At 38.2% G+C, this 10,000-nt stretch overlaps 2 protein-coding genes across 2 annotated transcripts in view; both read left to right on the top strand.

Annotated features, from left to right (window-relative positions):
- LOC145416468 (protein O-linked-mannose beta-1,4-N-acetylglucosaminyltransferase 2-like) overlaps nucleotides 1-4,021 on the top strand; it is a 7,419-nt gene extending 3,398 nt beyond the window's left edge. The window contains exons 2-3 of the mRNA XM_080285424.1: nucleotides 276-367; nucleotides 1,955-4,021. Of these exons, the coding sequence (XP_080141550.1) occupies nucleotides 276-367; nucleotides 1,955-3,619 (1,757 nt within the window). The 3' untranslated portion in view covers nucleotides 3,620-4,021. The remainder of the gene's footprint in view (nucleotides 1-275; nucleotides 368-1,954) is intronic.
- A 1,088-nt stretch (nucleotides 4,022-5,109) lies between these two features.
- Nucleotides 5,110-7,282, top strand: LOC145416467 (putative protein MSS51 homolog, mitochondrial). Its single transcript, XM_080285423.1, has 3 exons — nucleotides 5,110-5,291; nucleotides 6,100-6,810; nucleotides 6,868-7,282. Exons 1-3 carry the CDS (start codon nucleotides 5,110-5,112, stop codon nucleotides 7,280-7,282), a joined length of 1,308 nt encoding a protein of 435 aa, XP_080141549.1.
- Nucleotides 7,283-10,000: the final 2,718 nt, after the last annotated feature.

The following is a 10,000-nucleotide window of genomic DNA, read 5'->3' as shown; positions in this document are numbered from 1 at the left end:
TTAATTTAAGTGAAACAACTACTGTACTGTAAGTGTGATGTGCTAATGGTTTTTCACTGGGGTTAACATAAAAATGCATATTACAGACTTTAAAGCAATGTAATAAACCATATGTATCTATAAGGAAAGGATGCGCTCTAACTACAAAACATGCTAGAAGAAATGGGATCAACTATGCTCCGAAAGGAGAATGTTGGTCGTGATTAAGAGGTAAATAATGAAACTATTGTACCTTTAGTGGGAAGACCTTTTAATGAGAACCTCTTGTATTTCAGGCATTGTGAAAAACGAAGGTATTCCGCTCTCAGACCCACAGCATCCGGCACTGGAGTCATATTTCCCAAGTGAATTTCGTAATGTCACTTTGGTATGTACTTTTTATCATTCTCATTAAGTAATTTGTTTGATGGCAGTATAATATTATTGGATGTGGATGTGAATGTAATAGGAAACATTAGGAGAAACACATTGAGGTGGTTTGGCTATGTGGAGAGGATGGAGAGTGAGAGACTGGTGAGGAGAGTGTATGTGAGTGAGGTGGAGTGAGGGAGAGGGAGGCCAGGGATGAGATGGAGGGATGGCATGGAGAGGTATATGAGAGAGGAGGTGTGAGCTGGGAGCAGGGCAGTGAAATGGCAGAAGACAGGGCGACATGGAGGCGATTTGTTTGTTGCCACCCCTTACGAGATTATGGTATCTGGCAGTGGATAGATGGGTAGATAGGCTAATATTTTTTGTCTGGATATTTTATCCAGTAAGTAGTGATGTAGTAATAATTTTCTTTTTTCCTTGTTTTCCCTTAATTGTATTTTGGTATGAATTGTATCATTCTTGTCATATCACTTTTTTCGTGGTATCTCAAGTGTTGAAGGAAGTTTATCTGGATTCATTGTTATCAAATGTATTTTTTTACGTAGCAAATGAGAGTGATTTGGTATGTTTAAAAAATCTGATTTGAATGAATTTATCAAGCAGTATAAAATGTCTTCCCCCCCTTTTTTTTTTTTCCCTTTTCTGCCAAGAACCTGTTAAAAAATGTTTCTTTTATGTTTTTTTTTTTTTTTAATGTTTTTCTGGTGCTTGAAATATCATTGTATCTAGCTGGTATGAATAATTTTCCCAATCATGAAAGTGCAATTGATCTCTGCTCAGATTTATTACGGAATCTGTAAAGAGTTGTATACCGGTACCGTACAGTGACGTAGGACAAGGGAATTGTATCAATACCTTCCCTACTTTTTCTATAACCTGCTATCCTAGATTGTAGTTTTGAGAACATGCATTATGTTATCACACCCCATCATGAGGTGGGAAACAAGATGTTGATGATGATGCTTTGTACCTACTGCACTGTACCAGCATACTGATTGCCATACTGTACAGAATTATTGGTTTACTCTAAGGGACAGTGTTAGAGAGGGATGCCTTCTTGTAGTGACACTGATATAACTGGGTTTATGCTGTACTTTTATTTAGGCCGGATTTTGTGGGTTTTTCTATTGGACATCTCATTCTTTGTAAGATGTAATCACTTTTTCTAGGGTTCTGTTAGTCATGAGTTGTGTTCTAGATATCTTGCAGTGTAAATGTGATGTCTGGACTATAGAATGATCTGGTTGTGGCACAAATAAAATGAAAAGCAGGTTGAAGAAGGATTTTGCCTGTGTATCCTAGACTTTAATTGAGGACTGATGGAAGGTTATCCTCTTGTTGCAGGGATGCCTCACTTATAGTCAGACACAAGAATGGGATCAGCACAATCATCGCAATATGGAGTCTAGTGCATTTTATGTCCCAAGTGACACATGGATATGTAGGGGTTAAAAATTACCAGTATTTATCCTCTGTTAAGGCACATAACAAATATATTTTAGAATTTTGGAAAGCTACGCAGTCTGATTCACAGCATTTGTGTTATATAAATGGTAATTCTAAAGAAAGAAATATACCAAAGACATCACTGAAGTCAGTGATTAGTGAAGTGGCATCAGAAAAGTTTGCATCGTCTGTATGGTGCCTTTCATCACCAGAATCGGGACTTCGATGCCACTTCAGAAATCTTCATTATAGCCATCTGATGAAGGAGTTTATTTTTGTCCTTGGTTTAAAGTCTGTTATATATGGCATCAGTGATATTAAAAGCTTACAAGCCAATCTGTTCCTCTCATCCGTGTTGGACCATAATGCTTTCCCATTCCGTGTTACTGTTTTACCATGTTACATGTATGCATCATCCTATTCTAGTATAGTGATTAATGGAGATAGTTTGTTTGTTGCTCGTTTCAAGCCTGATAATCTCCAGCATGTGTTTCATGATGATTTAATTCCTATTTATTTCACATTGAGAGAACTCTGTGGTGTGGTAGACAGTTGTATTAATACAGTTAGGCTTGTTTTTACTGATGAAAATGAGAGAAATTTGTATTGGCATCTATACCAAACACTGTCAGGAAAAATTGCACTTTTGTCTGATCTTGAAGTAACTGATAGTCACTCATGGTACTGCTTTGAGAGTGCTTACTTTGGTGTTAATAAGTTAAGTGTTTGGTATCAGTATGGATATGGAAAACCCCAAGGACCACAAATACAAAGTTCATTCTCTGGTCATCTGTTGAGGGAATTCACAGATTTCATGAAGGACAGGCTGTCATTGCAGCAACCAACAGTTACTGTGAAGACAGTTGTCATGATATCCAGAAAAAGTAATAGAAAAATCTTAAATGAAAATGAGCTTGCAATGATGATAAGAAATTACTTTTGGAAACATACCAAGCAAGATTATAGTATCAAGGTTTTGTCCCTGGAAGAGCACAGCATCAGTTACATAATCAGCGAGCTTTCAACAGCCTGCCTATTGGTTGGAGTGCATGGGGCAGCACTCGTCCTTGGTGTATTTCTGCCACCAGGATCAGCACTTGTGGAAATATGGCCTTATGGAATAAGTCCATCTGTTGCCCTGGTTTATAAAGCAATGTGCAGCTTGAGAGGGTTTGGAGTTACATACATTCCTTGGGTGAATGAAGATGCAGTTAATACAGTTTATCACCCAGAATACCCATCTCACATTGGAGGACTGGGTCACTTACTGAAAAGTGATCAGGAACGTATGTTGAGGGAGCTTTATGAGAGGAAGATTGAGACTCTTGAGTGCTGTGATAATGCTACGTGGTTGTTTCGTATATACCAAGATACAACTGTCTTACTCTCCGATAAGAAGAAAGAATTAAAAAGTGTGCCATTTACTGCTGTACTTCATACAGTTTTAAAAGTTCAGTACAAGCCACTGCAGTCAAACATAATTAACCACAATATAATAGAGCAACTTTACCCCTCTAAAGTGCAGGATTTTAGCTGGCACATTGTGAACGATAACTGTTCCAAGATATTAAGATTGCAGTGGAAGGATCCATGGAACATTGAAGGCCTAAGCTGTGATAAGAAGGAATTTGAAATTATAATTGATACTCATTGGGACAGTGATCCTCAGAAATATTTAGTCAGTATAGGAAGATTTGAAAAAGTATTGAAGTCAGAATTAAGGGTATTAGATGTATGGATTACATGTTTTTGTAATGAAATAGAAGGATCTTTGTTCTATACAAGGTTAAAAATATCTTGAGATTGTTACCAAATATGTGAAAATGATATAGGTTACTGATGATATTGACACAGGACTGGCTCATGAGTTTGTGAATGGTGGTGAGCAGCATGGGATGAAAGTAACTGTAGGTGGAAATAAATTGATGTGTTTAAGGGAGACAGCAACTCCATGTGATGTGCTGGTAAATGGAAGGATACTTAAGTAAGGAAATAATGTAATGCATGGATACACTAATAGATAGGTAAATGTACAAAGGAAGTGGATATCAGAGTAGGTCAGGGAAGAAAGATGGGCAGTGCTATGAAGGGTCTTGATACTCTGTCACAAATTGTGGGCTTCGTCAGCATTCATTTTACTGTATTGGTGATTTAGTAGCAATGGTTTTGTACCAGATTATATCTAAATGTTCTAATAAAATTTAACGGAGCAGGAATGTGCTTATAATTCAGGATTCCATATTCCTGCTGTACTTAGTTATAAGATTGGTGAGATGAAAGATACATTTACAGAATTACATAAGGTCTAATAAGTTTACAGATATTTTCTTTGGCCATTATCAGTTTGGCTGCATTTAAGATGTACATGAAGTGCATGTGTAAAAAAAATATGCAGATACAGTAGTTGTGCTTGTGAAATAGAACTGGAATTTGAAGGCATCACTAGCATTGCTGTTTGATGGTTCTACTTTCATGTTTTCTCTCTGTTTTTCAATCCTGCCTCATTTATTTTCAAGGTATAAATTAAGGTTGGGATGATAATGACAAACCATTCGTTGGTTATATGGTTACCAGCAGGGCTGGGCAGGTTAATTAACTTTTAGCCAGTTAGCCAAATAATTAAATTTCTTATCTGATTGACATACAACAGTGAAAAAAAGGATATAGCTGTTACATGTTTGCCAGTTAATCAGCACGTGCCTTGGCTTGAGTAAGGCAGATGTTCAGTAGACACTAAGAGATTACTATTAGAGTTGCTGAATATAATCATTATTCCCACGTATAAAGAGGGAGGGAGATAGGATTCAGAAACAAAGTCAGCCAAAAAGATTGGGAAAATTCTCAAAGTATTCCAGTCACATAGCTATTCACATACCATTCAATTCTTCTCCATAGATTTCCTTCACTTATACTTGTTATCCTGGTTATCACCCAGTATAACTTAGTGCACATGCATTACTGTAGTATCTTCTGAATTAGTCACTTCAGAGTCCAAAGTAGAGTATTGTGATGCATATATCAGACTATTGATGAAGTCAGTGATAAGGGTAGTGCAGTCATGAATAATAGTGTATCTTTTAATATGTTGTTTCAGAATCCTAGACAAAATATTATGATACACAGAACAAACCAGTGATCATATTCAAGCTAAGAGGAGTGCAGGCATGGAGAGTAGTGTATCTCCTACTATTGTTGTTTGCATCTCATGTTGTTATTTCAGATTCCAAGATAGGATACTGCTGATACATTTAAGTGACCAAAAATCAAGTCTGAGCCAAGAGCAGTGCAGTCATGGATGGTGAAGAGTCAGCACCAGAGTCAGCACCAGAGAAGGTTCGGCACTACCACCCAGGCATTTGTGTGTATTGTGGAAAGAACCCCACAGAGTCATGTCAGCTGAAACGTTGTACCCAGTGCCAGCTTGTCCTGTACTGTTCCAGGCAGTGTCAAAAGAAGGACTGGCAAACACACAAGTGAGTTCTTAACCCTTTCAGTCAGTTGATGTTATTTCCTGCTTTATTTTAGTTTACAGTTTTATTCATCTTATGAGAGGAGTATGACTTGGAGGAAAAGCAGCCTGATGGCAGAGGACAGGGGAACATGGAGGCAATTTATTCATAGCCACTCCTGATAGTAAGATATCTGACTATAGACAGAGAGATTTTTCAAACTGAAGGGATTAGGCATAGGCATCATCAGCCCCATCACAACCAAATCTCTCCCAGGCAGGAGGCAGGAGAATTTTTGTTGCAGATGATACCGAGTAAAATTGTGTTATGGTGACCAGAATAGGCTACCATACTAAATTGTGCCTTTGTTGCTAGAAGGATGAAAATCGTTTAATAGAACAGCTCTTACATTTGCCTGAAAAGCTATTTATATGAAATTTTATGAACATGATTTTGCTTATAGAGCATATATATATATATATATATATATATACCCCTTTATGCAGCTTTATCGTCATCTCCTTGGTGCTGGCATGAGACACGTTCATGTGGTGGCACACATCCTTCAGCTCCCTTCCTATCCCCTCAAAAGAGGATGGTGGACTGCAGGACAGCCTTAGCCTGCAGTCCACCACTCCCAGTTGAGCCTGGAGTCACATCCTCTTCCATCTCCTCTCACCCAGTATACCACATAAACCACACCTGATGAACTCAAAATAGATATAACTATGGTATAACTTTTTGTACTGTATTTAGCATCACAGTAGATTAGTTTGGTCCACATAACTGCCATCAGGTCTTCCCTGTTAATGTTTTTTGTCTTTAACAACAGACCGCTCTGCCAGACTCATGCTTTACAAGATGGAAAGAACATATTTACATCAGCCAGGGAGAGGATTCACGACAGGAAAGGTTGGCATGACTTTCAAAACATGCTTCGGATGCGTGCTAGTGTAAAGCTCGGCAGGAGCTTGGAGCCTTTTGAGAATGAAATATTCCTGTTTGCAAGGGTATGTGAAATTTGTGGAGAAGCTGAACCCACAAAAATCACTGACTGTTCAAAGTGCCATTCTGTTTTCTACTGTTCTGAAGCACATAGAGAAAAGGATGCAAAGAGACATGCAGAGTGGTGTTATAGTTATTCTCTTTGTATGTGTTGTGACTTGTTAGAATATAGATCAGGTATGAACTCCATACCTTTTCCAATAGTTGTTGATGCTGAATATAAACCTTTGCCAGCAACAATAAAGGAGAAGTTAGAATCTATGTTAGGATTCTTGTCAACTAGTCACTTGTTTGAGAAAAATATGCTCATTACCTTGATGTCTGAGAGGCTCACATATCCTCTTTCCCTCCTGTATGTTCTTCAGAATATTTCAGTTGGATCCTGTAAGCAGGAAATTAGTCAAGTATCAGAGCTCACTGTTCATATAGTGGGAGCAGAAAGTACAAAGGAGATGTTGGGAATAATTCGATGGGAGTATTTGGTGCATACACTACCTGCACTTAAGAAATTGCATGCCGTGTTTATTGGACCAGAAGTGTTCTCAGAGACCGAGTTAGAAGAATCTCTCCCTGATAACCATTGTCTTGATGACAGTGGCATGATGCGTTGCGAGGACTGCCAGAAGAAAGGAAGGATAATTGTATACGAGATGTGTAAGATGCTGTACCACGATTATGTTAGTACATCGTACTATACAAAGCCAGATGCTATTGTGGCATTTAATTGTGGATTTCACGAGTTTGAGGGAGAGAAGAAGGACACATGGCCAAAATCACTTCCCAAGATGGCAGAGAACAGGGACACTCCAGTGATTTTCACTTCTTATAATAGCACAGAGGCAAGGAAAGATTTGGAGGTGCTATGCCAAGCAAGTGAAGTAGAAGTCCTCCTGCCCAGTCAACTGAATCCATATAGGAGCCTGCGTCCTTATAGAGATCCTGCAAGGGAGGAGAATGCTGACATATTTTTCACAAATCAGTACATAACTTGTGTCAGAGGGATGAAATAGGATAGTGTAAGGATTTTTTTTTTTTTTTTAGTACAGGAATCTCCCTTCATCTGAAAATGTTGTGTTTGGAAAAGGTCTTTCAAGTATTGATTTTTCAAATAATGTTGTAATGTGGGTTCTGTGGGCTAATGTCAAGTGGCCCTCAATGGTTACGCATGTGACAGTCAACCTTCCCCCACCCCCTCTTCCATACATATCCAGTTATACACAACAGTACAGTACATGCAACAGAAGTCTCGCTAATTCTCAGTAAACACTTACAGCAGCACAGTCCTTGCAACATGGGGAAATAGCTATACGACTCATGGTCTGAGTACAAACATATGAAGCCATGTTGTGGGTTGTGTAGCAGAAGGCTCTACCATGTACAGTGTGGCAGTGGCATTAAACAAATAAGCCTCCTAAACTTTGATTGTTAGCTAATTAATTTAGTGAAAAGTGAAAGTACAATACTGTACCTGCAAGAGAAATAATGCAGGACTCATTAAACACTTACAACAGAATTAATACACTTCACATTTAGTACAAATATACAAAGCAATGTAAGAAGTTGTGTAGAGGGCAATGTGGACGTGATCAAGGTGTCAATGGCATTACTCAAACAAGCCCCCTAAACTTTGATTGTCAGCTGATTAACTTAATGTAAAGTGAAAGTACAATACTGTACCTGCAAGAAAACTAACACAACACAAACACTTACAGCAGACGTAACACAACACGTCACGGTCAGAGTACAATATACACATACGAAACTATGTTGTGAGTTGTTTAGCAGGTGACATCAGGGTGAGTGATCTGATGTTAAGCAAAATTTGATTGTCAGGAGGGTGGCTGGGCATTGCTTTATATCAACTGATTTGTATAAGTTGAAAAACTCTTACGGAGGGGTATTTTTCCCTATTGGGGATTTGGAAGACTGAGAATACTTTCGTGTATAACAAACAGTGGTACAAAAAAATGGTTATTTGGACAAGATTTGGATGTCAGTCATTCGGATAATGGGGTTTCGTGTACCAGTTGTCAGGAAAAAGTTGTGATATTTTGGAATTCATCCCTAACATAATGAGGGCTTATTGGTCCCTTTGCTTTTGAAGTCTCAACCTGTGATAACATAAGCACTTGTTAAATTAACCATTGAGTTGTGTAACCCGTTGAACCTGGCGATGTCCAATGTAGTTGGCCCTTCTGATAGATAATTTTATTCAACTTAGGAAAGCTCTCAAAATGATGGGTTTCTTAAGGTATTATGTAACCCAACACATTGCCTAACCTTATAGTTCAAAAAAGCTATCCTAAGTGGAATAAAATCATAAGGAGAGGACAATAATGAAATGAGAAAGACATCCCCAGCCTCATTGGGTTAAAGTGTGTGCAGTAATAATGTACCATTATCCTTAAGTAATTGCATGATTGTACAACAGTTCTTGTTTTACGTTGTGATGATAAATTAGCATAAGATTGCTTTAACCTCTTCCATCCAGTAATGTATTTTATTTATTCTTGCTACATCCAGATGATTTTATTCAGTTTTGTGGGAGATCAAATGAAGGCAGTGTTTACTTTCTCCAGTATGAAGAGTCTCTCCTCACCTAAGCAACATTGTCAGGTATTAGCAAGAATAAAAGGAATATTTTTATATCAGATTGAAGGGGTACAATTTATACATTGTTATCTACACATTATGTCCAGTTCACTACCCACCTAATCTCTCAGTAGAAATTAGAGTACGGTGTCTAGTTGTGTGTCACATTTTGTCACGAAATAAGAATATTTTTGTATCATGTAAAGGACACAGTAGATGTTAAGGTACCATTCTTCCCTGATATTTAACAAATAAACTGCGGCACTGGGGAGTGTAGCCATGCGCCTGATATATGTATATATTTTTTTAAAAACTGGTTTTCTAAGGTCATAGAAAAACAGTTTTATTCCTAATATGTAAGGGAACATGTTCAAGAATGGGTATGTTGATTAAAGTCAATATCTCCCATACCTTAGTCATTGTGCTGTTCAGTTCTGATGTTTAAATAATATGAAAAGCATATTTTAAAATTTGGGTTTGCTAAGTTGTCGGTCAGTACAGCATCTACAGTTACCTAGCAAGTGTGAGTGTTTTAAGATCCAGTTTCAGGGGTAAAGATACGGTAAAGCTTAGGCAGGCACATCAAGGTACTGTACTTATCCATGGTGCTCATCTCTGTTACTATACGGCTTTTGAGCCTGTGATGGGTCATTTACTCATTATCCCTGGATACAGGGTCACGTATCATCCAGGTTACCACAGTTACCTCCCATAGATGTTATTCCACGACAGCCCACAAAGCTGAATGGGTACGTGAGTTGATTGATCCCAGCTACCTGTAGCAGGATTCAAAGCCTGGCACAAATGGACTGGAAGCTTTACAGTCAGCAATGCAAACTGCTCAGCTGCTGCTGAGAAGGACTTTATAAAATGATATGGCATGAGTTGAAGTAGAGGGATAAGATGTGAGAGTGGCTGAAAAAGCTCAAGGGCCATATTACTGATAATATGATCTGTTTCAAGTTAACAGTTGTCTGTTCCCACCAAAGCAGCGTGGATTCCTCCCCCCACCTCCAGTCATGCCATTTTGAGTGTATGTTGCACTCGTCTATATAAATGTTATGGAATGTATGCCACAGTTTACAGGTTAAAAGAACCAGCTAAACTTGAAAATGAAAGAAGCACATTTGTTTTGA

Source organism: Coenobita brevimanus, chromosome 106 (assembly GCF_032717465.1).
Source record: "Coenobita brevimanus isolate Jiangsu-jjx chromosome 106, ASM3271746v2, whole genome shotgun sequence".
Classification (NCBI taxonomy): domain Eukaryota; kingdom Metazoa; phylum Arthropoda; class Malacostraca; order Decapoda; family Coenobitidae; genus Coenobita; species Coenobita brevimanus.
Note: the sequence above shows the minus strand (reverse complement) of the source record. Positions and strands in the feature narration are given on the sequence as shown.

Excerpts from the sequence above, each read along its gene's own strand:
- LOC145416467 (XM_080285423.1), top strand. The coding sequence starts at position 5,110 with ATGGATGGTGAAGAGTCAGCACCAGAGTCAGCACCAGAGAAGGTTCGG. Across the intron at positions 5,292-6,099 it reads AAGGACTGGCAAACACACAA|ACCGCTCTGCCAGACTCATG; the intron begins GTGAGTTCTTAA and ends CTTTAACAACAG. Across the intron at positions 6,811-6,867 it reads GTGTTTATTGGACCAGAAGT|TGGCATGATGCGTTGCGAGG; the intron begins GTTCTCAGAGAC and ends TCTTGATGACAG.